Source organism: Petaurus breviceps, unplaced genomic scaffold (genome assembly GCF_028583685.1).
Source record: "Petaurus breviceps papuanus isolate PSGF00001 unplaced genomic scaffold, PetGlider_PUasm1.0 90510, whole genome shotgun sequence".
NCBI classification, from domain to species: domain Eukaryota; kingdom Metazoa; phylum Chordata; class Mammalia; order Diprotodontia; family Petauridae; genus Petaurus; species Petaurus breviceps.
In genome coordinates, this window is record NW_027187267.1 from 378,515 (window position 1) to 406,104 (window position 27,590).

Here is a 27,590-nt window from a genome sequence, read left to right on the forward strand (position 1 = left end):
GCCCCAACTAAAAACTCATCTTCTACAAAGTCTTTCCCAACCCCTCCTAATTCTAGTACTTTCCCTCTCTTATTTACTTCCTATTTATCCTGTATATCCCTTATTTGTACATATTTGTTTTGTGATTCTCTCCTCCATTGGATTATAAATTCTTTGAGGGCAAGAACTGTTTTTTGTCTCTTTTTGTAGCCCCAGGCTTAGCACAATGCCTGGTATATAGGAGGTGCTTAATACATGTTTATTGACTGATTGACAGAGGTAAATAAGAAAAAGTCCTGCCTTTGCTCAGCCTCTCTGCCTGGTTCAGAGCAAACAAGGGAGGCTAGAGAGGAAACTGAGAGCTGCAAGCAAGGGTGTGCTGGAACCATCTTGAATTGAGATAGTGGATACTTAAATTTGCAGTGTGATCATTAACAATTTTGGATATTTGTAAACTCTGCAAATAAGGGCTTGTTATTGTTTTGTTGATTATTTATACTTGAGAATGAGGGAGAAAATTTATTAATAAGATTTAAAATGTGCTGTGCATATTATCTCCCTCTTCCCTCTCTCTGCACCCTCCCCCCCTTCCCCCATTGTTAAACATCTGTGGTTACAGACCTACTCCCTACTCCCTGGTTACTATCTGTAAGGTAATAGATGTGCCCTCTGCATTTATGATCTAGAAACCCTCCCCCCTACCCCGCACTTCCCCTCCTCCCCCCCTTCCCCTCTCTCCCCCTTTGCCTCGTGCCTTTTCCACTAATGGGAGAAGTTCCATAGGTAGGACTATGGAGGGAGGGACTCAGATTAAAACAGTCTGGGCTTTCTTTCTTTTTTTTTTTGCTTTTTTGGAGGGGGAGAAGGCAGGGCAATTGGGGTTAAGTGACTTGCCCAAGGTCACGAGGCTAGTAAGTGTTAAGTGTTTGGGGTCCAATTTGAGCTCAGGTCCTCCTGACTCCAGGGCTGGTGCTCTATATTCACTGTGCCACCCATCCACCCCTGGGCTTTCTCATTATAAGGAAGATATAGGGACAATAAATTTGTCTATGACTTCTCAGTTGAATACCACACCTTCCTGCAGAGTGGCAGGGAGGGGAGGGACCGTCTGTTTCTCTTTTGTGAAGAAGAAATAATTTTCTCAGTCTATTGTGCAGATGGGCAGATCTCCAATGAAAGTGCTATTTGCCACTAAGCTTGTATACTTCCAGCTCGCCAGAGTCCTGGGTGCCCTTATCTGTCTCCTGGGTAAGTCTAGCTGTCTTTATTTGTGTTCTCTTCATAGACCCTTCAGCCTTGAGCCCATGAGCAGGGTAGCAATAGGGTCTCATTAAATTCTGCTTGGCCAGCTATGGAAGAGTAGAGCTTTTGATGGGCAATGGGGAGGGGAGCTCTTTTTAACTCTTGGCTCCACAGGCTGCTTTGGGTGTAGGGGGTAGTTGAAATTTATTACAGGGGGAAAATAAAGTTGACATAATGGAAGTTCATTGAACTGAGGCTGAGAAGTGGGCGTGAGATTGGTGCTGCTAGGACTGAATTTTTTGAGTATAGAAATAAAGAGAAAGGGGCATTTTTATGTAGGTTACTTCCAGGGATCCCATTCTCTCCCCTCCACTCCACTCAAGGAGGCTGGTCTGAACATTGATTCAGAGTAGTTTTTCCATGTCCGGGTTGAAGCCCCTAAGTCTGAAAGACATAGTTTCTCTTTTAAGATGTATACTCTATCTCTGAGTCAGAGTCTTTTCTGTACATCTTAGATCTACTAAATTATATTTAATGCAGAGATAGCTATAATCTATCTGAAAGCTTCTGTACGCTCAAAGGGTCCCCACATTCCACCTTTGAAGCTGAAATTTACAGCAGCTGACTGTGCTTGCTGAGTATTATTTTAGAAGATGAATGTCCCACCCCATCCCCAATATATTACTAAATTTTTTTCTGAACTGCCCTCATCTGTATCAGACTTGTTCCTATCCTTACCCTTTTCATGTTCTGAGTCTCAGCTCTCCTGTCTGTAAAAAGGTTCAAATGTAAAATTCCCCATTTAGGTTTTTAATACCCTTCCTAACATACCTCCTTTCTTTCCTTTCCAGTCTTTTTACATGTTAATTACTGCCTCCCCAGACCCCCTACTGTGTGATACAATAACATTGGCCTCTGTGAACAAGACATTCCATCTCCTGACTCCAGGCATTTTTACTGGCTATCCCACAGCATACCTGGAACAGTCTCCCTTCTCATCTTCACCTCCAGCTTCTCTGGCTTCCTTTGATCTCTATTTAACTGCCATTTTCTGAAAGAAGCTTGTCCCAGTTCTCCATAATGCTTCTCTTTCCAGATATGGAGAAGGATAAACACTGTACCAAAGTTTCAGAAGTGAAGAGAGGGTATTATACAAACCAGAGCAGTGAACTGAATTTCTGTTCTTGGTTACTGAATATCTGGAAAAGAAAATGGTGACTCTCAAGGGTTAGCACAACTTCTTTAAGAACAGATCATGCCAGCTTCATCTCATTTTCATCTTTGACAGGGTTATTAGACTGATAGATCAGGAGAACACGACAGCTAGAGTTTACTTTGATTTTCACAAAGCATTTGATATAGCTGTTTTCTTCTTGTTGCGGAGATACAATTCCTCTTGTGGGCTATATAGTAGGTAGATTCGGGAACATATTAAATGGTCATAGAATAGTTATTAATAATTTAGTGTCAACTTGGAAGGAGATATTCAGGAGAATGTATTGGGTATATCTACATAGTGTATTTATGCTTGGGCCTTTTCTATTTGACAGTTTAATCAATGACTTCAGTAAAGGTAGAGAAGGTATGCTTATATAATTTTCAGTGGAGCTCCCAATGAGGAACTACTTCCATTAATGTAGATCAGTGCTTTCTCTTCTCTATGTTTCTTTGGGAGTCTCCTACAGATACTAAGAAGGTTGAACAGTCAGGATAAGGTTAAAGTGGGACTTGAACCCATGCCTTGTTGTCTCTGAGATCATGACTTTACAAGTACAGGACGCCTAGATAGCATCTGAAAACACCTTTTGAGTTTAGTGGACTGAATTGTCAGTATGATATGATAGCTTAAAAAGATGTGATCTCAGGCTGTAAGAGATTTATAGTGTTCAAGATTAAGGAAGTGAACGTTTCCCATCTGAAATATTGTACTTTGTTCTGAGTTCTACATCTCAGGAAGGTTGTTGATGAGTTGGAGGACAGCCAGGGTGGTGACAAGCCCTCAGACCACAGAGGCTTGATTTAGGGAACTGAGTATGTTTAGAGTAGAGAAGAGAAGGTGGGGATGGGGTGTGAATACAACAACTTTAAATTACTTGAGGAATTCTTTATCTGGAGGAGCAATTAGATTTATTCTGTTTGGGGGAGGATGGAATCAGCAGCAATGGGTAGAAATAAATTTAGGTTTGATGTCAGGAAAAGCTTCTTAACAATTAAAGCTTTAACAAAGCGAAATGGGTTGCCTTGGGAAATGTTTGGATTTTCCTACCTTGTAGGTCTTTAAGTGGAAGGTAGATGATCCCTTGTTGGGCATATTCCAGCAGACACTTCCTTTGGGTGTGGCTTGGACTAGATGGCTAATGAGATCCCTTCCGATTCCAACATTCTACGATTCTGTGAAAAAGAAAATGATTTTGTAGGGGTGGGACGGGGAAGATAAAAAAGTTAAAGACTGGAAATAGATGCTGTTTATGGTGGATGGGATGTTGCACAGTAATGAAGAAGAAATACAGACTCTGTAAAGGTGATTGATTGGTGAATGTATTTAGGAGGAAGAGGAGGGAGGGAAGGAAATAAGAATTTATACAGCACCTACAATGTGTCAGGCACTTTACAAATATTATCTCATTTGATCCTTACAACTACCTTGCCAGGTAAGTGCTATTATAACCCCCACTTTACAATTGAGGAAACTGAGGCAAACAGAGGTTAAATGATTTGGTCAGGGTCACACAGCCAGTAAGGGAATGAGACTGCATTTGAGCTCAGGCCTTCCAGACTCTGGGTCTAGCATTCTTTCTGATGTACCACCTAGCTGCCTCTAATTTTATTTGGGAGCCTAGTAAGAGGAAATGAAGGCAACATGGCAACACAATGTACTAACCATGTGACCTTGGGCAAGTCACTTTAACCCTTTTGGCCTCAGTTTCATCATCGGCTGAAACAACTGAATAACAACAAAAGTGGAAATGAGAATAGTTTTTAAAATTTCAATTCCACAAATATTAAATATCTACAATATGAAATACTATGATAGGTTCTGAGGATATAAAGATAAAATAACCCTATCCCTCAAGTTCCTTAAATTTATACAGCAGAGTTGGGTTTGGTGACAGAGCTACATCCGTGTAGCATATGTATCTGTGTATAGTTTTTGAGTGATGTTGGTCCGGGAGTTAGTTACTTTCATATACATCCCTTCCTTGCTGTTGTCTTTATATTAAACCTCAATTGTCCTCTCTGTCATGTTCACTGATTGGTTCCTTTAATGCCCTCTTCCATTTGACAACCCTTCAAATAGCTATTATATTCTCTAGGATAAATGTGACCAAGTTTCTTCAACTCCTCCTCATGATATATGGTTTCAGGACCTCTGTCCTCTAAATGCTCATCAGTGTTTCAAAAAATAAAAATTAATACTACACTCTGTGTTCTAGGAACAAGTCTGCCAGAATTTTTTTTGAAATTAATTTAACATTACTTTAAATCAGGGATTTTTAACCTGGGGTCCATAGATTCCCAAGAGGTGTGTGAATAGATTTCAGCAGTCCATAAACTTGAATAGGAACAAAAAAAAATACATTTTTATTTCCATATAATTGCTTTCTTCTGTAACCTTTGGTATTTTATTTTATATATTTAAAAACATTATTCTGAGAGGTTCCAGAGGTCAGACTGCTTTGGCCTATGAGTCATAAAGGTTAAGAATCTTTGATCTACATTCAAACATTTTCTGCTATAGGGAGATATGTCCAAACAAGCAAAGTTTAGCCTCCTCATGCCCTTGGTCACATCTCTAATGTAAATCATTTTTAAGTAACACATCTTTAAAAGACTTTTTTAACATAGGCATCATAAGGAAAATTTCACAATAAAATAAAAATATCACACAGTTTACAGTTAACATTCTGCTTTATCCAATAATTCAATGTAATGAATAATTTAATTTTGGGGGGACCATTTCCCTAAACCCCACTTATCTTTTTTTTACTCATCCCTCAAAGAATCCCTTTCTTCCTACTCTTCCCATTCCCCATGATGATGAAAGGCCACCTTGAAGTAATCAAAGGACTCTGCTTCCTCTTTTCAATACACTAATTCCTTCAGGAAATGGGGAAATGGGGTGCTATTCTTGGGTGGGTCAATACTCTAATCCAGGGGTGAGGAACCTGCAGCCTTGAGGTCACATGTGACTTTCTAGGTCCTTGGATATAGTCTTTTGACTGAGTGCAAGTTTCAGAGAACAAATTCTTTTATTAAGGGGATTTATTCTGTGAAGTTTGGATTCAGTCAAAGGGCCCCACTTGAGGACCTAGAGGGCCACATATGGCCATGAGGCTGTAGGTTCCCTAGCCCCACAATCCCTTTGATGGGTGGGGGAAGGCAATAATATTAACTAGACGAGATATTTCTTCTTTTAAGTAATGCTATAATCTTGAATATTTCCTGGAATCTTAGCTTTCATTCTTGACTTTTTCATACATTCTCCTAAGAGAAAGATGTTAGATCTAAGAAAAAGTAAAAAAGGGCCTTTAGTTCAGGGCATTATTTCCTCTGAAGTTTTATTAGGCTCTAATTAACTTTTCTTCCTTCAGATAAGTTTGGAAAGAACTCTAGACTGGATAAATTCATTTCTTAATATTTCCAGTTGACCTAAAAACCTCTTTAAAATGCTTCTACATCTACTTGTCAATATCCTTCCTAAAATGTTGCACCCATAGCTGAACACACTACCCCACATGAGCTCTAACCAAGGCAAAGTACAGCAGGACCATCTCCTTCCATGTTGTGGACGTTATTTTTCTCTTTGCCTGCCAATGAGATTCTGTTTACTCATGTGGGTTTTGTAGATGCCTAAAACCTACAGATCTTTTTCAGACAAATTGCTATCTAACCATGCCTCTTTTATTTTATGCTTGTGAAGTTTATTTTTTGAATCCAAAGACAGATACATCTGAGTTTCCTGTATATTCTATCTTCTCCCAGGACCTCACTTGGTTCACCTCAACCTGGGTTGCTATTTTATGGTGCTTAAACAAAAAAATATTCCAGGTATCTTTGGTGAAGCAGATTGGAATTCAGGATACCTGGGTACAAGTTCACGGCCATACAATTTACTAGCTGTCTGATAGCTGTGAAGTGGAGATAATAATGCTTGTACTACCAACCACACTGAGTTGTAAGGAAAACTCTTTGTAAAATATAAAATAAAATGTGAATGTGATTATTATTATCACGTAAACTATGATCAAATCAGCCTCCTCCGAGGAGGTTAATAGGTTCCTCCTGAGAGTCCCCTCTGTGTAGACTTTTGTATGGAGCATGGAAGGCAGGCAAGAGGTCAGAAGAGATGTGGACCCTCCCTTTAAGTGACTCTTCGAGGGGAAGTGGGCCCTAGAGACTAGGGGCTCCTGATCTGCCCTACACAGAGCTAGGTTCAAATGAACAGAGTTTTGACTTGCTTCATGGGAGAACTATAAGAATCATTCTTTATATTTGTCTAACAAAGCTAAATTTGGTGACAAAGCCATGTACCTGTCCAATACCTGTCTGTGCTTAAGCTATGATAAAGATTGTTCTGGCTGCAAAGGCCATTGACATAAATTCAACATGTCCAACACTGAACTCATGATTTTCCCCCCAAACCCTCTCCTCTTCCTAACTTCCTTATTACTGTTGAAGGTACCACCATCCTCCCAAGTCATCTAGGCTTGCAAACTAGTTGTTATCCTTGACTCTCCACTCTCTCACTCCCCATATCCAATCTGTTGCTAGGGCTTGTTGATTTTTCCCTTCTTAACATCTGTTGTATATACCCTCTTTTCTTCTCGGATGCCACCACAACAGTGGTCCAGTCTCTCATCACCTCCTGCCTGGGCTATTTCAACAGCCTGCTGGTTGATCTGCCTGTCCCAAGTTTCTCCCCATTCCAGTCTATTCTCACTCAGCTGTCAAAGTAATTTTCCTAAAGTCTTTGACTAACCATGTCACTGACCTCCTCTTCCCCCAATTCAATAAACATCAGGGCCCCCCTATCACCTCTAGAGTCAAATAGAAAATCCAAAAACCAAAAGCAAAATCCTTGCAACAGATAAGCATAGTCTAACTACTTTTCCTGACTTGTTCAACATTTAGTTCAATGGCAACTAGGTGGTACCATAGTGCACAGAGTGCCAGGAGTCAGGAAGTCTCATCTTCCTGAGTTCAAATACAGCCTCAGACACTAGCTGTGTGACCATGGGCAAGTCACTTCACCTGGTTTGCCTCAATTCCTCATCTTGTAAAATGAGCTGGAGAAGGAAATAGCAAATCCCTCTAATATATTTGCCAAGAAAACTCCAAATGGGGTCATGCACAGTCAGACGTGACTGAACAACAAGAGAAAGGTAAGCATTCAAAGCCCTTGTAACCTACCTCTCCTCCCTAAACGCTGTACACCCATAGCTTCTCCTAGCTAGTACCTCCTCTAGTGATACAGATGTTTGCTCCCAGGACTTTTGAAAAAAACCCAGATCAGCTGCTTTGACACACTGTAGCCACTTCTACTCAGAGTGGTTTCCAAATACACTTCAAATTCCAGGAGATCACTGTCTACATCAGGGCATGTTGGGTGGAGGAATGGGGGTGGTAGGGGAGAAGGAAGGTGAGGGAAGCTGGGGAAGGGTGGAGCAGTATAAGCTCTTGGGGGTGCTATTTTTCTTTTTTCAGTTCTATTATAAGTGCTACCCTTCATTTCTAGTTTCAACTGCTTCCTGGCTAACTGTTCATCGACTGTGTAGTTGTCTGACCAATTTTCTTTTTAAATTCTGAGCTTAACAATTACCAAAGTGAGAAATTGCATATATGTCTGTAGAGCAGAAGACTGTGTGTGAAAGTGGAGATCACCTTTCTGTAGTGCTTTTTTTTTGAACTCATAATAAATTCAGCATGTTAAATTCAGTGGCCTGTGCTGGACTGCGCTCCACTCTCACCCCAGTGAGACAAACCTTCCCTAGGTTGTCTTGGGCTGCAAAATTATTTGAACTGCTCCTTTCGTTGGTTCTGTTGCACCAGAATGAATTTTGAGGCATTATTGTAAAGTTGTTTGGAGGGCAATTTGAAAGAGCTTAGGGCAGGGTTGGGGAACCTGTGGCCTTGAGGCCACATGGCCTTCTTGGTCCTTGGGTACAGCCTTTTGACTGAGTCCAAGTTTTACAGAACAAATCCTTTTATTAAGGGGATTTGCTCTTTGAGGTTTGGATTCAGTCAAAGGGCTCTACCTGAGGACCTAGAGGGCCACATGTGGCCTTGATGCCAAAGGCTCCCTACCCCTGGCTTAGGGTGTTTTGCTTGACTTTATTCCTCCTACCACCCATCCCCTTGGGGAAAAAAAAGAAAACCAAACTCTTGTAACAAATATGCATTGTCTAAGCAATTTTTTTGTCTTGTTAACATTGATGGAATGTGGAACATAGGCAAGCACAGACCAGATACACACAGAGTGCACTATTAGTCACTTTGCCTTGTCTGTCTCTCTGTATATTTGAATTTCCCCTTCTCTCCTATCAGTTTAAAAAGCATATCAATTCTTTTTCTGTGTCTTCCAAGTGGTACATGTACTTGCCTTATTCCCATAAAATGGAAGGGACAGAAGAGATGGTGATGATCTGGGGCAAGTGTTGATTCCCAGATTGGCTTCTTCCTCAGCAGCCCAACCTAACTCAGCTCATAGAACCATCACCCATTTTAATTTTTAAAAATTATTTTTTATTTTTTACTCTTTTGGAAGGGCAATTTGTTTGGGAGGGGTTAAGTGACTTGCCCAAGGTCACATGGCCAGTAAGTGTTAAGTGTCTGAGGTCAGATTTGAACTCAGGTCCTCCTGACTCCAGAATCAGTGCTCTATTCACAGGGCTACCTAGCCACCCCTCTCACCCATTTTAAAAGTAGCTTGTTTCAAATGTTATCAGGAAGGGAAATGTATTTGTCTCAGTTCATCCCCACATAGCAGGCTCTTTCTTTTTGGTCCTTGCCACTTTTGCTACTTCTAAAGCTCTCCTGCCTGTCCTTATCCCTCTCACCTCCCACCTCCCACCCCCATTGGAAAATGGCTGAACAAACTGTTGCACATAAATGCAATGGAATATTATTGCAGATATACATTTCTGGACATTTCCACTATGTGGATTTGTTTTCCTTAACTCTGATTATTTTTTTACAAGAGTTTTTCTTCATGCCTTTTCCTCAGTTAATTGGTAGGAGGTGGGGTGGTGGGGTACTATTGTTGCAACAGTGATGCCAGAAAGGAAGGTAGGCGAGAACAGAAGGAAATTCAGAAAGAAGCACAGATGAGTAGAATAGTTTTGAATGCAGTGTGTAGAATTTATTATATACTTTTCATTAAAAACAAGGAGTATGAAATTGAGATTCATGATTTCATGTAAAATACTCTTTTTGTGAGATATTTTAATTCCAGAATAAAAAAAGAATAAAAAATAAAAAGAGAGCCAATAGGGGAACAAAATTAAGGAAATTGTTGGGAAAATGTATTTCATGTGAATAGGTTGGAAAAGTGTTTTTTTTTAATCTATTGTATTCAGAGCAGGGATAAGTATTTGGAGAGATGAGGGACATATTGGGGTGGCTTATCCTAGAGACTGGTCAAGACTTAAATTGAATAATATACTTTCCAGAAATCTGAGAGTATTTTCTGGAGGAGCAGGGGCTAAGATATGGTCAGTGGGGATATAATCACAGTCTAAGTGCAGGTGGGCCCCTTTTCCCCCCAGGGTCAGCTCTGGGATTAGTACATATGGGTATGGCTTTCATCTGAGGCCAATATTATCCAAAGATGAATAATGTAAAAAAAAAAACCCTTGCCCTTTGGGCAGAGTGAAGATCTCCTGGAATAGTGGGGCAACATGTTCAGGGCAGGGGAAGGTCATAGAAGGGAGAGCCAGGTGTGGACTGAGAGGAAAGAGCCAAAGGGCTTGAGCAGTCAAGGGAAGAGATATCTGGAGTCATATTGCCTAGCAGCATATGTTATGTATACTCAAAGAACCAAGATTACCAGGAAATGGCTTTGTTTACTGTAGCTCCTATGGTTCCACCTAGGGCCTTCTGTATTTACAGATAGATCCCCAAATACTTTGGAACAGCTGTTCCCTGTATAAAATGAGGGGTTCTTAACCTTTTCCTTCCCCATTGTGGCCCTTTTGTGAGTCTGGTGAAACCTAGGGACACTTCTCAGAATGAATCCCCTCTGCCCTTCATAGCTTAAGGGAAAAGGAGGCCTAGGGCTGGGGGCATATAGATAGATTGGGCATTTATTAAGGGTTACTATATGCCAGGTACTGTGCTAAGTATGGGGACTACAAATACAAGCAAACAAGAAAGTCCCTACCCTCAAGGAGCTTACATTCTAATGGGGGTTGGGGTGGGGGGAGAAAGACAACACAAAGAGAAGCTAAAAACCAGGGGGAATTAGGCTGCTGTTGAGGAGGTAAAGAAACCTACAGAAAGAGTTGATCTGGAAGTGAAGTATGCATTGTTGGGGGTCCTCATAAAACAGTGCTCCAGGCTTGGGACTGTCTTGTAGTTAATATTTGATCCTAGAAGTAATAGAAAGTAACTCAAGTTTATTGAATAGGGGGAAAGGAGATGTTTCAGGAAAATTACCTTGGCAGCTATGTGGAAAATGGATTGGATTGGGGAGAGACAAGGTAGGAAGAGCAATGAGGAGACTATTAGAACAGTCCAGGTGTTGTAACAAGAGGTGATGAAGGCCAGAACTGGAGTGGAAATTTCACAAAGAACAACACTAAGGACTCAGAAAATTTGAAAAGACATTTTCCATTGGGCATTAGGGGTATTTCAATAACCCAGGGAGGAAAGAAGATTTGGAAAATATGACCTGTGATGGAAATGTATAAAAATGAGATCATGTAAGTTTGGAGACAAAGCAACTTACATATCCCCTTCTCCATGAAGCCAACCCCAGTCAATCTTAACTGGTGACATTAGTTCTCTAGATATATGCTGGAATCTTCTCAAAGGCAGAGAGACTCATAAATTCTTGTGATCATTTCAGTCTTCAAAATGACGAAGTAATAGGGGAACTATAAGTAGCAGTTTCCCCTGATTCTGACCAAAGAGAAGGAGCTGGTTGCAGGAGTCAAAATGATGGAAACTTTTCAGGGAAAGAGTGTCATTCTATTGTAGAATTCTTGGTAAAGATAAGAAGGTCAGGCATAGTTTCACATGTATCCTAGATTAAGGGAGAAAGGATTTCAAAGAATTCAGAAAAAGGAGAAGTAGGATCCTAGGCCCTTAAATTCTCCAGAGACATTCACTCTGAGAAAGATGGGAAACTCTCAGCAATACAATTCTGTATATTGTTAACAGTCCTTCTGATAAGACATGTACTGGTTGCCTTTGTGAGAGGGTGTAAGTTGCTAAAAATTCAGGTTGTTTAATTTCTTCCCTTCTCTTCAACAACAGCTCCCCCCCACCCTAACAAAACCTAACTTCCTAGCAGGAAATTCCCTATTTCAGTATGGCTCTTGAGACTGTTTCTTCCCTTCCCAAGTTGGGAAGAAATAAGAATCATTGGGTCTTTATTTACTTAGGCACCTTATAAGGCAACCAGTTCAAGATTTGCCAGAAGGATTCTTAGAACACAAAAACAGAAACATTTCCAATAAGGAAGGAGGGGGGAGCCATCTGAAAAGAACAATACCATGGTCCTATAAGAATAAAATTAGGAATGTTTAAACACGATAATGAGTCAAGCATGGACCATGACTGCTGAACACAATATAAAGCACTGTTCTTTTTTTCCCCATATGTAAGGTCAAAGTAAGAAAATTCTGCTTCTTGGGGTGATGGAACCAGGGAATAAGGAACTAAACACCTGGGCCAACCACACTTGGAAAGGCATCTTGAGTTTGGGAGAGGGGTTCAGCATTCCTTGGGGGAAGACGACATCTCCAGGATACCACGAGGATGCTGCTACAAAGAATTTTCAGTTTCCCCCTTCCCTTATCATCCCCACTGGCCCATGCAGTAGCTTACTATTTAAGGTAATTATTCTTGATAACTAGATGCTAAGGTCACTTATTTATTCAAACTTGGCATCTAAAAAAAATTTGATTTGGGGGATGGGGATAGAGTGGTAACCCTTCCAGAAAGATGCTTTTAGAAAATGAACTGAAAGAGATTTTGATGCCATTTTTTTTTTTTTTGCTTTTTGGAGGGGGGAAGGCAGGGCAGTTGGGGTTAAGTGACTTGCCCAAGGTCACATGGCTAATAAGTGTTAAATGGACTGAGGCTGGATTTGAACTAAGGTTCTCCTGATTCCAGGGCTGGTACTCTATTCACTGCACTAACTAGCTGCCCCAAAGCCAATTTTCATGCCTCATTCTTTGACCCCTCAAAATATTATTGACTAGACTTTAGGCTGGGCTACCACCATCTTGGCTGATTCAGAGGGGACAAATTGATGTGATGAGGTGACTGGCTCCATAAGTTAGGCCTTCTTTCCACTCCTTTGTTTTCTGTTTTCAGTCATGTCCAACTCTTCATTTGGGGTTTTCTTGGCTAAGATGCTAGAGTGGTTTGCCATTTCCTTCTCTAGTTCATTTTACAGATGAGGAGACTGAGGCAAACTGGGTTAAGTGACTCACCCAGGGTCACACAGCTTACAAGTATCTGAGGGTGGATTTGAACTTACATCTTCCTGACTCCAGGCTTAGTGCTCTATCCAATATACCACCTAGCTACCCCTCCTATCTGGGGTAAATTTGGGTCCTGCCAACCTTGTCTTCTTCTCAAGGAACTGATCAACTGTTTTCCAGTGGGAAACCTTCACTTATCTCCACTCTCACCATTCAGTCACCAGTCCTACTACGTCATAGTTCCATCCTTGCTCCATCACCAAGCCCTGCTCTGTCTTCTTCCTTAGATTAAGGCAATGGTCAGTATCCTTTTAGGTCTCCTTCTTCGAGGTAGGTTTCCCCATTTGTGATTGATTGCTTACTCTAGGACCACGTCCCAGGTGTCCCATCCTAGTTATGTTTAGGGAAGGAACGCTGATACTAGGCAAGGAAAAGAAGGTCCTATTATTTTGCTTTAGTTTTCTATTCTAATGGGAATGATCACTGAAGAAGGAGAAACAAAGGACAGAGAATTGGAGACAGTAAAATTATGCAGCTTCTTTTCTTCATGAATTCAAGACAAAGGGTCTAGATTCAGCATATACCAGTAATTACTGAGCTACTGTTAGTGATCTCTGGAGGACAATGGCAGTAAAAAAAAAATGGAGAAAGATAGTGAAGAACCAGAGATGTATCACAGGACTGGTGAAGTACAGATATTCCAGTTGTGTTTTTATTTTTGAGGGGGGAAGGCGAGGCAATTGGGGTTAAGTGACTTACCCAAGGTCACACAGTTAGTAGGTGTGTCAAGTGTCTGAGGTAGGATTTGAACTCAGTTCCTTCTGACTCTAGAGCCTGTGCTCTATTCACTCATTCCAGTTTTTAAAAAAGGGAAAAGAACAGAGTTAGAAAATTATAGGCCCGGGAAATTTGGTTTTAATTGTCAAAACACCAGAAAGTATTAAAAGAAGGACTAATGAATATATAAAAAAAATTGGCAAATCTTCATCAAGAACAGGTTGTGGATTCATTTTTGGACATTGGTTTTGTGGACATTGGTTTTGTTTTTGTGTGTATAAATTACATGTGTTTTGTTTTGTTTTCTAGTGTGGGGAGATATGGGGAGAAAGAGACAGTAAATGGGCTTGTTCAAAAACAAAAACAACAGGTCATACCATACAGACCTCATTTTGTGTTTTTGGACTGGGTTGCTAGATGGGGAATATAGTTTGCCTAAGTATCAGTGAAATATTTGATGAAGTCTCTGGTGCACCTGGGGACATGGTCCAACTTGTACAATGAATCCCCCAGATAAGGCTTTTGTTTTCAGTCATGTCTGACTCTTTCTAACTCCACTTAGGGTTTTCTTGGCAGATACTATATTAGTTTGCCATTTCCTTCTTCAGCTCACTTTACAGATGAGGAAACTGAGGCAAAGAGGGTTAAATAACTTGTCCTGGATTCTACAGCAAGCAAGTGTCTGAGGCTGGATTTGAACTCAGGGAGATGAGTCTTCCTGATTCTCAGCCCAGTGCTCTATCTACTGTGTCACTAGATAAGGCTACCCAAAATAGAAAATTTGACAGCCAGGTGGTGCAGTGGATAGAATGTGTCTGGAATCAGGAAGACTCATCTCCCGGAGATCAAATCCAACCTCAGACACTTGCTAACTGTGTGACCCTGGACAAGTCACTTTACCCTGTTTGCCTCAGTTTTCTCATCTGCAAAATGAACTGGAGAAGGAAATGGTAGACCATTCCTTATCTCTGCCAAGAAAGCCCTAAACGGAGTTAGAAAGAATCAGACACAATTGAACAACAACAAAGGACAAAATACCCCGTTCATCTGCATTCACTCAGAACCATAGCTCATGAGCCCTAGTTGATGTGTCTCTTCCTAGTCATTTAGAAGAAAAGAATGGGTGGAAAGCATTTATTAAGCATGTAGTATGTGCTAGACACTGTACTAAGTGCTAGGGATACAAATGCAGAAAGATAGCTCCTGCCTGCAAGGAATTTACATTCTAATAGCAGAAGGTAACATATATAGGGCAGCGATGGTCTGGGAAATCACAGGATGGCAGGGAACCATGGGGCAATTGATTGATGGTGTTGATATCAATTGATAGTGTTGAGATAAAGGAGGAAGAGATTGGGGGGGAGGGGGAGGAAGAGGGGCCAGTTTACTGCGTCTGGATGGTGCTCAATATGCTCCAATATTAGTCAGAAACCCTTAGTGAGAGCTGGTGTAACAGGTCCCATGTATAGGGAGAGGGTGGCGCATGAGGAGCATGGCATGAACATTGTAAGTCAGTAATGTTCTGGGTCGGGGATGATCTTGATATGGAAACCTCTTACCCGTCCAAAAAGCAGGGTCCAGAAAGGGGGCTGGAGTGTTTGATCTGGGGCCAAGATAGAGGCAGAGAGTAGAGTTAGGTTGCCATGGCATGAGATGACCAGGGAGGATATAATTATTTCAGAACAAAGACAATGAAATAGCAGAGAAAGAAGAGTAGCAATAAAACATTTCTACCCATAAGTCAGGGGTATACTCTCCCATAAGTGCACACATCATCTTCGGGGAGCATGGACACACGGGGAATGTGCTGAGATACAAACATGTGAAGGAGCAACTCATGCCTCCAATGATGCAGGGCCACTAATGTCCTTATTACTTTTTTTAGCTTCTTTTTTTAAAATTATAGACTTGACAAACATCAACAGATATGAATACTTTCACATACAAAGAACACAGAAAAAGGATTGCATATGGAACTCTGTCTTTATTACACACGGCTTGTTTTTGAGTATGTATTAAACTTAACACTGCTCTGCTTGACTGTATCCCTTTCTGAACTTTCTTCTGCATACTTTTGTGTATTTTTAAAGGTTTTATTGTTGCTCTCTTCTTTTTTTTTCGACACGGTTATTACTAGGATTGCTTTTCTTTCCATAATTCTCCCTCTCATACAAAAAAAAGAAGCCCTCCCGTATAACAAATACAGTCAAATAAAGCAGGACAAATATCCCTGTTGACTGTGTCTGATAACATATGTCTCATTCTTTGCCTTTAATCTATTATCTCTCTGTCAAGAGATAGAAAGCATATGGGATTCATCATCAGCCTTTGGGAGTGGCCATTAGTTATTGCAATGTTCAGAAATCCAAAGTATTTCAGTTTTTTCTTTTTCAGTACTGTAATCTTTGTATAATTATTCACTTGGTTCTGCCCATTTCATTCTGTATGAGTTTATACAAGTCTTTCTAGATTTCCCTAAATTCATCCTTTTCACCATTTTTTTAAACAAAACATTATATTAGTACACTATAATTTGTTCAACTATTCCCTGTGGAGACATACTTTGTTTCTAATCCTTTGCTATAACAAAATGAGTGACCACAAATATTTTTGTACATTTGGGTCCTTTGCCTTATTGGGATGTAGGTACATTAATGTTATTAATGGACCAAAGAGTGTGCATAGTTTTAGTGGGTTTAGTCTTTTGGGTATCATTGGAACAGTTCACAACTCCACCAATAGGAATTTATGTCCCTGTCCTCCCACAGCCCCTCCAGCAGTTGTCATTTTCCTCTTTTGTCATCTTTGCCAATTTGATGGGTGTAAAGCATAGTCACAAAGTTGTTTTAATATGCATTACTCTTATTAGTGATTGGGAACATATTTCTCATATGGCTGTTGATGGCTTTTCTTTTTCATTTTGAGAACTGCTTATTCATATCCTTTGGTCATTTATATATTCAAGAATGACTTGCTCTTATGTGCTTGTATGAACTTCCCATTATTAGGTACAGTGAGTAGGAAAGAGTAGATAAAAAGGCTATACAACAGCATTGTATATGAAGATAACAAAACAATGTGAGGAAATGGATATATGAGATGCGACATGGTCCAGTGTGCCAGATTTGGAAACAGAGAAATGAAATTCTCATCTCAGCTCTGCCACATATATCCTGTGTGACCTTATGACAATCCCTTAACCATTTTGGACCTTGGTATTCTCACTTGTAAAAGGAGGGGGTTGGATGAGTTTACCTCTCAGGTCATATGTACTTGGTAAATGCAGGATGAATGAATGAGAGAAGGCTGGGGATGGGGTGGGTGAAAATTGAATAATATTTCTCAAATCCCCAAATGGCTTAAAAGGGAGTGATGAGTTCTTACCTACCTACTAAGGGCAGAATGTGCTTATGTTGTACCTGGAAGAATACGATAAAAACTACAATGCAAACACCTTCCTGATAATAATAGTACATGTGTGTATTAATAAAACACTTTACATACATGATCTCATTTGACCCTTAAAATAACCTGGCCAAGTTCCTTGTGGAAAGATTACTGTCCCCATTTACAAATGAGGAAATTGAGGCCAAAAGAGGTTCAGTGACTTGCCCAAGGTCATGTAAGTGGTGAAGCTGGTCCTCAAATTTAGTTCTTTGGGATTCTGGTCCAGTATCATTCCTCTGTAACACATGGTGGGGGTTCATGCTTTATGACAGTTGCTGACTATAAGTGAATTCTATGTCCAGTTCTAGGGTTGGACTGTGCTGCCCCTTGGGGAGGAGACCTTCTACTTCTGTACCCCTTTCCTAAAATGGGGCTTGTTTAGGACAATGCTATCCAGATAACAGAAGGATGAGCTAAGTGACCAGGTTCCTTTTGACTAAGGGAGTCTGGGAGGCTATGATCTGCTCTAGCTAAGTCAATAGTGCTGACCTCTGTTCTCTGTTTCCCATCATCCCAGGTGCCTGGACCTCTGGAGCTGAGTGTTCTGGAATTGAGACTTCTTTAAATGGGGTCAAGGGAGGTTCCATCCTGTTTAATTTGAATATAAGCTCAGGAGAAAATATCAACATGATCACATGGAGCTTTGAATCTAAAAAAACTCATAAGATTCTATTCGACTTCTTTCCTGACAATGAGTTTCTAAACTGGGAGGATCTCGAGAACAGACACGAGCAGAAAGTCCGTATGACGGCTAACACAACATCCCTGAGTATTGGGAATCTCACCTTTGCGGATCATGGGTGCTATAAAGCTCGAATCAAATATTCTAAAGGAACATTACTTGATCAAAGTTTCTTTCTCTCTGTTCATGGTAAGTGAGGATAATATACTGAAAACCCCGAGACCAGTCCCTGAGACAGCCTAGGTGCCACTTGAGAGAGTATATGGCCCCTCTTGTCACATAGTCCAGACCTACCAAACTCAGTCTTATCTCTCCTTCCAGTTTCTTTTTTTTTTTTCTCCAAGGCTTCTGACTTTATTGGTTTTAAAAACTATTTACAGTGGCAGTGAATGACCTTCTGCCAAATTATCCAAATGGCTTAAAAGACACCAGAAGTGGAGGCTTAGGGGGTGGGGAAGTCACTCCAGAGACCCACCCAGGAAAGCTAATAGCTATCACCACTGGAATTTACAGGACAGAAGACCTACTGAGGTGCAGACTGGGAGGCTTGAATCAAAATGATAGTGGAGAGGGGAAAGTGTCCCAGCTGGAGGCGGCAGCAAAAATCTTTCTTTCTGGGGGAGGTGGAAAGGGAGGGAGGGATAGGATTTTCCACTTGGGGGTGCTAACTGTAAAGACCTATTGGAGGGGGAAAGGGAGGTGGGCCCCCAGCCATGGGGCTGACAAGAAAGTATCACACCATTCTTAAAGGTAGCCAAAGCAGTCCTGAGACTGCTTGACATCAGCCCCACAGGTGTCTCTGAGTAACTTCCGGAAGAGGTCTTTGTCTTTTTTTCAGCACCAGGAACTGGCCCAGAACCGTATAGGCCTTGTTGAAATCCTTGTCCTTTAGCTTCTTGCCCAGCACTTCTCCGATCTTCTTCAGGCTCCCTATGAGCTTCTCCCCAGTGGGCTTGGCCACAAAGTCCTGGTGCTTCTGGGAGGTTGTCATGTCTCCTCACCACACAGCAGCTCTGGCTACAGCTCCTGTAACAGTCACACTCCCACCAACTGATCTCTCCCATTGCTGCCTCAATCCCGCCCTTCCAGTTTATTTGACAGGAATAGGAAGGAGGGTTTCATTCCTTATTATTTGAAGAGAATATGTATGTGTGTCAAGGCCCCCAGAATTTGTGCTCCCTGTCTTTAGAATCTAAAGAAGGCAAGAATGAATTTGAATGGAAATAGAAATACCAGATGGAGTTCAACTGATTTTCAAGTATTTGTGTAAGTATCCCTAAGAGGCAGTTAGGTGACTCTAATTGATTTCCCATCTCTGATGTCAGAGGAAGGAAGACCCTGGAGATTGGCTGGTAAGACTCTGGCTATTTGAAATTCTCAAATATGGAAGATTCCAGAAAAGGATAGGTTGTAGGGGATGTCAGGAGCAGAGGCAACCTGATGTAATTGAACCTAAGCCCTCGAAAGCAGAGATGTTTTTTGAATGATCACATTCATTCAGGGAACCTGATATAACGATCATAGTTCATGTGGTGTTATAACATCTGATCATCTGTTTAAACTCTTTTTCTACTGCAAGTACCCTATGTGATGTTGGTTTTTTTCTGTGGCTGTGACCTGGATGTTGGAGGTGCAGTTGCAACAGTAGCACCCCTTTAGTTCAGGTTTGATATCAGTAGTCAATAAACATTATTAAACACCTACTATGAAACACAGTGCCAGATACTGTGCTGAGTAAGCACTGGGGATACAAATAAGAAAAGGAAAGACAACCCCAGCCCTTAAAGAGTTTACAATGGAATGAAAGGAGATAGTACACAAAAGGAAACTGAAAGGGGAGGGATGATGGAGGTCTTGCAGGGGAATATCTGCTTGGGGGCACATGTCTGTGGAGTCCAAACTAAGCAGAGCAACTGATGGAAAATTAAATTAGCTGGAAAATTCTGAGCCCTCTATAAAATGAAGTTTGGGGAGGAGTTTATTGCTCTATTGTCCACTCAGAGGGAGCCAGACAACTAAACAGTGAGCATTTAATAAAGGAGCAGATTTACTTTGCCCTTACACAGCAAGAATGTTCAACAAGGATATGGTAGCACTTAGCTTTTCTCAATGTGGCCCCCCCTCATCTCCATCTGGAAATGCATCTGGTCAGTAGGTCATCACAATATGACCACTTGTGTAGTCTCAGGCACCCAGTAAGTCTCAGAAGCCCTGACTGAATGTGGCCAGAACCTTTTATGTCCCCAGACCAGGAAACTGCATCTGGAAAACATGGGTCCTATCACTTTACATGGGTCCTATCACTTACCAGCCCTTGGTGGCAAGGTCTTTAGAATCTTCTAGAAGAACTTTCACCATTTACATTATGGTATAGTACTCTTGTTAGAGGTAGTACTAAGGTAGGGTGAATAGGGGAAAAGAAAAAAACAAAAACAAAACCCAGAAAAACATGTAGAACAAAACCCAGAAATTCTAGGTTTTTCTCTACCTTTCCAGAAAGACCAACTCTCAAATCTTTTATTGAAGAGTCACCTTAATATGGGCAGTATTAAAGGAAAAAACAAAATCAAACAAGCAAAACAAAAACAAAACAAAAAATGTGGAGGAACACAAAATCCAGAAATTCTAAACCTTTCTCCCTCTTTTAGAAAGACTAAGTCTCAAAGACTCACAGTCTGGTCTGTGTGATAGGTGATGCCACATTTATTTATTTATTTTGAGATTTAATAGTGTTTTATTTTTCCAGTTCTGATTACTACGAGCATAGTAACTCTCCATTTATTCAGCAACAGATTAAGGGAAAACATTCACAGAAAAGAGAAAATCAAAATACAGGGCAACTCAATCATTTAGTAAGTTCTCAGTTCAATCACAAAGTACAAAAGTCAAAATACTCCACTCTTGAATAGTATATTCATTTAGTCAATCACAAAGTCTTAAGTCCTCAGTTCAATCACGAAGTCAAAGTACTCCACCCCTGCTTAGTTTCCCATCATAAGCAAAGTACATCCATTTGGTCAGTCACAAAACACAAAGGCCATCCACATCTAGGTCACAACTAGGTTGCAATATCATCACAGCATTCAATACCCAAGGAGAGGTCTTTTCTTCTTCTTGACCTGAAGCAAGTTCTCAGCAGTTTCTGTTCCTGGGAAGACAAAGCTTAACAAAGACACAACCTAGATACATACTGCCAGCATCCTCTGCCTGTGAAATCAACTTAGACCCAACAAGGCCTGAGGAATTAGCACAAATCATCAGTACAGTCCCAGGACCCATAAAAAGACCCTCCTCCAGGATTTCTGTAAACATATAACAAGAAAATCCTCTTTCAGGGCTTCTGAACCAACAGCAAGGTCCCAGAACTTCTGCAATAACAGCAACGCCCTCCATCAGCAGACAAATTTGACAAAAGTAACATCAAAACAGACCAAATACCTGCATCACAGCCATGCTTCTTCCCAGTTCAGTCCTCAGTTCTCATTTCTCTCTTTCCAGCAGTAGTAGCAGCCTCCAGATGCTGACTCCCAGAAGTTCTTCTGGCCTCTCTCTGCTTGGGCCTCTCTCTTTCCACCACACCAGCTCCCCCCAGTGCAGCCCCCTCTCATCACATCAACAAGTCCATCCCATTGTGGGGTTCAAATTCCATTACCATTACATCCAGTTATGTGTAAAGACAATTTTTAACATTCATTTTTTGAAGATTTTGAGTTCCATATTTTTCTCTCTCCTCCCTCCCCTTTCCTTCTCCAAAACGGTAAGCAATCTGTTATAGATTATACATGTGTAATCATGTAAAACATATTTTCACCTTATTTGTGCTGTGAAAGAAGAAATCAAACAAAAGGAATAAAAATCCCAACAAAAAAAGGTGAAAATAGTATACTTCAGTATGCATTCAGACTCCATCACTTCTTTCTCTGGATATGGACAGAATTTTCTAGCACGAGTTTCTTGGAATTTTCTTGAATGACTGTATTGCTGTGCTTACATACTTACATATTGTGAGTCAATCATCGTTGATCATTGCACAATATTACTGTTACTGTGCATAAGGACCTGGTTCTGCTCACTTCACTCAAGTGATGCCACATCTTTGAGGTTCACAGTGATTCTCCTAATGCAAAGTGGTGATGATGAATGGTAGTTTCAGTAGAATGAATGGTAGCACCAAGAACATCAGAGTCCCAGCGCAGATGATGACACCTTCAGTGTAATCACAGATTTCTTCTCCTAATGTGGGGTGATGATAAGAAAAATCCATTATACCAAAGTCCTCTCACTAGGGCTCTGCAAAGTCTAGCAAGTTCAGAAAAGAAGTAGGTTTTTGCCTGTCAGATTGGGCTTAGAGACTATTCTAATGGACAATATTCATCTTATCTCTACTTTTAGACCCATGAGTCAGAGTGGTATAGTGTTAATGGAATAGGAAGATCTTCTCTGCCCATTAATAGGCACACGTGACCTGCTGATACAACCTGAGTCACATGGAGCTTAGTGCTGGAGGAGTTTTCTCAGAGAGCAGAACAGCAGAGCAGAGGAGCAGAGAAGCAGAGAGAGCAGTGAGAGCAGGCAGACCATAGAGGGAGAAGCAAGCTGAGTGGGAGCAGTTGGCCCAAGGAGCAGAGAGAGAGAAGCAATCTGTGAGTGCGTAGAAGGAGGAATTTGTCTAGAGGTACTTGTTTTTGTGGGGAGGCCTGACAGAAAGAAGGTTTAAGATGTCAGTAGCCTCTGGATTAGTGATAAGTACCCTGTTAAATCTTACCTCCTGGTGTTCTAATGATGTCCTAAATAAGTATTTTGGTTTTGTCTTTCAGGAAGAGAATTATTTATATTTTGCAAATTTACCCTAGAAATATGCATGCATATTCATAGTGGCTGCTATGGGTATTGCATTGACATTACAAGTAGACACAAAGAGATAGAGCTAGGGGAAGTTAGGGACAGAGCTAGAGGGAGATAGATGGTTATTTACTCTGAGAATAATCGAGATCTTGTAACTACCATGGGTACTTTCACCCCATGAGATGAAACATAAAATCACCAGGGTGAGCATGGGACTGATGATCCCATTCCATCCCATTTCTTCTAGCAGATTGCTTCCTCTGTTTTTGCCACTATCGCTTTCAATCTCTCCTCAATTTGCTGCTTCCCTGCTGTCTACAGTCATTCCCATGTGTCCTCCAGTCTCAAAAACCCCTCACTTGATCTTTCCATCCCTGCTAACTATCATCCTAAATCTCTTCTGTCCTTTGTTTCTAAACTCCTTGAAAAAGCCATCTTTCATAGCATCCTCCAATTTCTTTCCTCTCACTCTTTATTTAACCCTTTACAATTGACTCCCAAGTCATCATTCTACTGAAACTGCTTAATGGTCAAATCCAATGGCTTTTTCTCAATTCTCATTCCATTCAACCTCTCTGTAGCCTTCTAAGTCACAAGATTTCTAGTTCTTTTCTATTAGACTGTCTTCATGACTGTATATGGTATGTATGTGTGTGGGGGTAGGGTTGGATAGGGTAGGGTGTCATTGTTTCACCTATGAAACTACCTAAACTAGGATTTAGAGTTGAAAAGACCCTTAGAGAATTTATCTAGTTCAGAGTTTTCCAAATTATGGGGCATGCCCTTCTGAGGCATATGAGACCTTGGAAAGAGGAGTAGGGTCAGAGAATGAAGCAATGAACAAAATTATTTATTTTCAAGTAAAACTCCCAAAGTCTTCAAGGTTTTGAAGAGATATCATTGAAGAGGATAACGCTTGTTTAGCAAAATGAGCAGAAAAACAGCAATGGATGGAAGTTGCAAATGGGCAAATTAATTTTTTTGTACTTAATTGTATTTTATTTTTTTCAAATTACATGTAAAGATAGTTTTCAACATTCATTTTTGTAATATTTTGAGTTCCAATTTTTTCTCCCTCCTTCTCTTCCCTACCCCCTTCCACAGACAGCAAGCAATCTGATATAGGCTGTATATGTACAATCATGTTAAACACATTTCTACATTAGTCATGTTGTGAAAGAAGAATCAGAACAAAATGGAAAAACTGTGAGAAAGAAAGGACAAAGAAACAAAAAACAAAAAATGAAAATAGTATGCTTCAATTTGCATCCAGACTCCATAGTTCTTTCTTTGGATATGTATAGCATTCTCTACCACAAGTATTTTGGAATTATCTTGGTTCACTGTATTGCTGAAAAGAGCTGAATCTATTATAGTTGATCATCTCACAATGTTGCTGTCACTGTGTATAATGTTCTCCTGGTTCTCCTCACTTCACTCAGTATCAGTTTGTGTGAATCTTTCCAGGTTTTTCTGAAATCCACCTGCTCATCATTTCTTAAAGAACAATAGTATTCTCTTATATCCATATACCTCAACTTGTTTAGCTATTCCCCAACTGATGGACACCCCCTCAATTTCCAATTCTTGGCCACCACAAAAAAGAGCTGCTATAAATATTTTTGTACATGTGGGTATTTTCCATTTTTTCATGATCTCTTTGGGATACAGACCTAGAAGTGGTATTGCTGGGTCAAAGGGTATGTACAGTTTTATAGCCTTTTGGATGTAGTTCCAAATTGGTCTCCAGAATGGTTGGATCAGTTCACAACTCCACAAACAGTGCATTAGTGTTCCAATTTTCTCACATCTTCTCCAACATTTATCATTTTCTTTTTCTATCATATTCACCAATCTAACAGGTGTGAGGTGGTACCTCAGGGTTGCTTTAATTTGCTTTTCTCTAATCAGTGGTGATTTAGAGCATTTTTTCATATGACTATAGCTAGCTTTGATTTCTTCATCTGAAAACTGCCTGTTGATATCTGTAAAGCCAAGCATGAGCAGATTTCCAGAGGACTGCTGCTGTGAACAGCTTTAAAGGTTCTGATTACACAGTAAAGTGAACTCTCTATTTAGTAACAAATTAGAGCAAAACATCCACAGTAAACAAAGTACAGCATTCAGAATGTTTTAACTTCACAACTTATCACTAAAATGGCCACATAGTTTTCACCAAAGTGGTCACATAGTTTTAAACAAAAGATAACATTCATTTAATAAGTCCTTCATTTAGTAAATCCTTAATTCAATCACCCTTAAGGAGGCAAGCCTTCTTAACTGACACAAAGTACAAAGGTCAAAGTCCTCCACCCCTAGTGCAATTAAGATACAATATCATCACATCAGTCACTACTAAGTATCCACTTAAGGGGTTGTGGAAAGTACAAAGGCCATCCACCCCTAGGTCACAAATAAGTTACAATCTCATTAGTCAGCATTAAATACCCATGGAGAGGTCTTTTCATTTTGAGTTGAGGCAGGCTCTCAGCTTCTATGCTTCCTCTTCCATGGTCCCAGCTCCTGCCCAAATCTAACCAACTGCCACCTGAGTTCAAAGGCAGACAGCTCCCAGTTCCTTGTCCAGCTCTCCATGAAGTTCCTGTTCCATATTGAAGCTCACAGTCTATAGTCCACCTCGAGTCCTTATTCAAATACCAGGAAACCAAGTCTCAGAACCAGAAAGTCAAAGTCATTATAGTAATCACAAAGTTGGTACACGTGGTTAATGCAGTGAACACCCACATTCCCAAGCCTTCACAACAGAAAAGGTTCCCTCAAGCAGGGATCCTCCCCTCTCACTCACGGTAGCTCCAGCTGGCCCTTGGAAATCTTGGCAGCTCCGGTGGTTCTCGGAAGCTCTCAGCAAACGTTTTGGTTGGCTCTCAGAAGAAGCTCTGCCACCATAAGCTCCATTCTCAAAATCAAAATCACTCTCTCCAGCCTGGGCCTCTCCTCCTCAGCCTCCAACTGCTTGCTCCAAGAAGCTCTGACTCTCCAGCTTGTGCTAATACCTTATGTAAGGTAATAGCTCCTCCCTGTTCCAGGCCCTTCCTGTTACATCAGGAAATCCATCCCACTGTGGGATTCACAAGTTCTGGGTCTTAATATTTGACACAATTGTGAACTTGGAAGTAAGTGCTAAGTACCTATCAGCTTGTCAATACAAGGGGATTTTCAAATTCTCTTACTATTACAATATCCTTTGATCATTTTTCAATTGGGAAATGACTTGTATTCTTATAAATTTGATTTGGTTGCCTATATATTTGAAAAATGAGGCCTTTATCAGAGATACTGGCTGTAAAAATTGTTTCCCAGCTTTTTGCTTTTCTTCTAATTTTGGTTGGATTGGTTTTGTTTGTTCAAAAGTTTTTTTTTAATTTAATGTAATCAGACATCCATTTTACAAGTAAACTATTCCTTGCCCTCCTACTTTCTTTATGATATCACCCTTTCTGTCTAAACTGTGTACCCTTTCAACCTTATCTTGGATGTGAGATGTTGGTCTATGCCTAGTTTCTGCCATACTCTTTTCCAGTTTTCCCAGAAGGTTTTGTCAGTGAGTTTTTATCCCAGAAGCTGGAGTCTTTGGGTTTATCAAACAATAGATTACTATGATCATTTACTATTGCATCTTGTATACTTAACCTATTGCACTGATTCATCACTTTATTTCTTAGCCAATACCAAATAGTTTTGATGATTGCCATTTTACAATATAGTTTTAAATCTGGCACAACTAGACTACCTTCTTTTGCATTTTTTTATTAACTCCCTTGATATTCTTGACCTGCATGTGGGGCAGCTAAGTGATGTCTCATCTTTGTGAGTTCAAATTCAGTCTCAGACACTTTGTAGCTGTGTGACCCTGGGCAAGTCACTTAACACTGTTTGCCTCAGTTTTCTTTTTTGTAAAATGAGCTAGAGAAGGAAATGGCAAACCACTCCAGTACATATGCCAAGAAAACGCCAAATGGGGTCATGAAAAATTGGACATAACTTAACAATAACAAAGTTTGCAGCAAGAAATAAACTTTCAGGGGTGGCCAGGTGGCTCAGTGAGTAAGAGAACTGGCTCCAGTGTCGGGATGACCTGGGGATCAAATCCGGGCTCGGATACTTAGCACCACACCCAGAAATAACTGGCCATGTAATCTTGAGCAAGTTACTTAACCCCAATTGCTTAAAAAAAGAAACTTTCCAATAATTAGAATCATCCCAAAATAGGAATAGGCTGCCTCAGGAAGCATTTCTTTCCCCCTCATTAGTGTTCTTCAAGAAAAAGCTTCAAGAGGATGATCTCTTATCAGGGATGTTGTAGAGCAGGACTTCTTAAACTTTTTCTACTTGAGATCCCTTTTCATGTTTTGACAGTGTTGGTTGGCATTGTGTGGCCTGAGGGCATATACAGTGCGAAGTACCCACACTTTGTGTTCAGAACCAAGGCTGCTGTGAAGTTGTACAATGCAACATGAGTAAGTGCTGCCAGAAACACCTTGGATTCATTACATGTTTGATTTTTAATTTTTGGTCCTTGCACATTTAGAAACCTTTTACTATTGCCAAATTTTTTTTGTGACTCCATATGGGTCTTGGCTCACAGTTTAAGAAGTGCTGTGTAGAGGGGATTTTTGGAGTAACTGGTGACACTAGTTGATCTCTGAGCTTCCTCAGAGGTAGCTGGTGCCATGGCTGGTGCCCCAAGCCTAGAGTCAGAAAAGCTGGAGTTCAAATCTGGCCCCAGACATTTAGTAGATGGGTGACTCTAGGCAAGTCACTTAACTGCTGACTCAGTTTCCTTAACTGTAAAATGGGGATAATAGTAGCTCCTCAATCACAGGGTTGTTGTGAGGATCAAATGATATACCAGTTGTAAAATGCTTAGCACAGCACCTACCTAGCACATAGTAGGCACTTAGTAAATACTTATTCTCCTTTCTCTCATGCCTCTGAAAGAGTTGCCA

General features: G+C 40.6%; 1 protein-coding gene and 1 pseudogene across 1 annotated transcript in view; one reads left to right on the forward strand and one right to left on the reverse strand.

Annotated features, from left to right (window-relative positions):
- Nucleotides 1-1,073: 1,073 nt before the first annotated feature.
- LOC138141909 (SLAM family member 9-like) overlaps nt 1,074-27,590 on the forward strand; it is a 29,260-nt gene continuing 2,743 nt past the window's right edge. The window contains exons 1-2 of the mRNA XM_069062803.1: nt 1,074-1,227; nt 17,614-17,967. Coding sequence (XP_068918904.1) covers nt 1,137-1,227; nt 17,614-17,967 — 445 coding nt within the window. The 5' untranslated portion in view covers nt 1,074-1,136. The remainder of the gene's footprint in view (nt 1,228-17,613; nt 17,968-27,590) is intronic.
- On the reverse strand, nt 18,457-18,769 carry LOC138141954 (barrier-to-autointegration factor pseudogene; annotated as a pseudogene).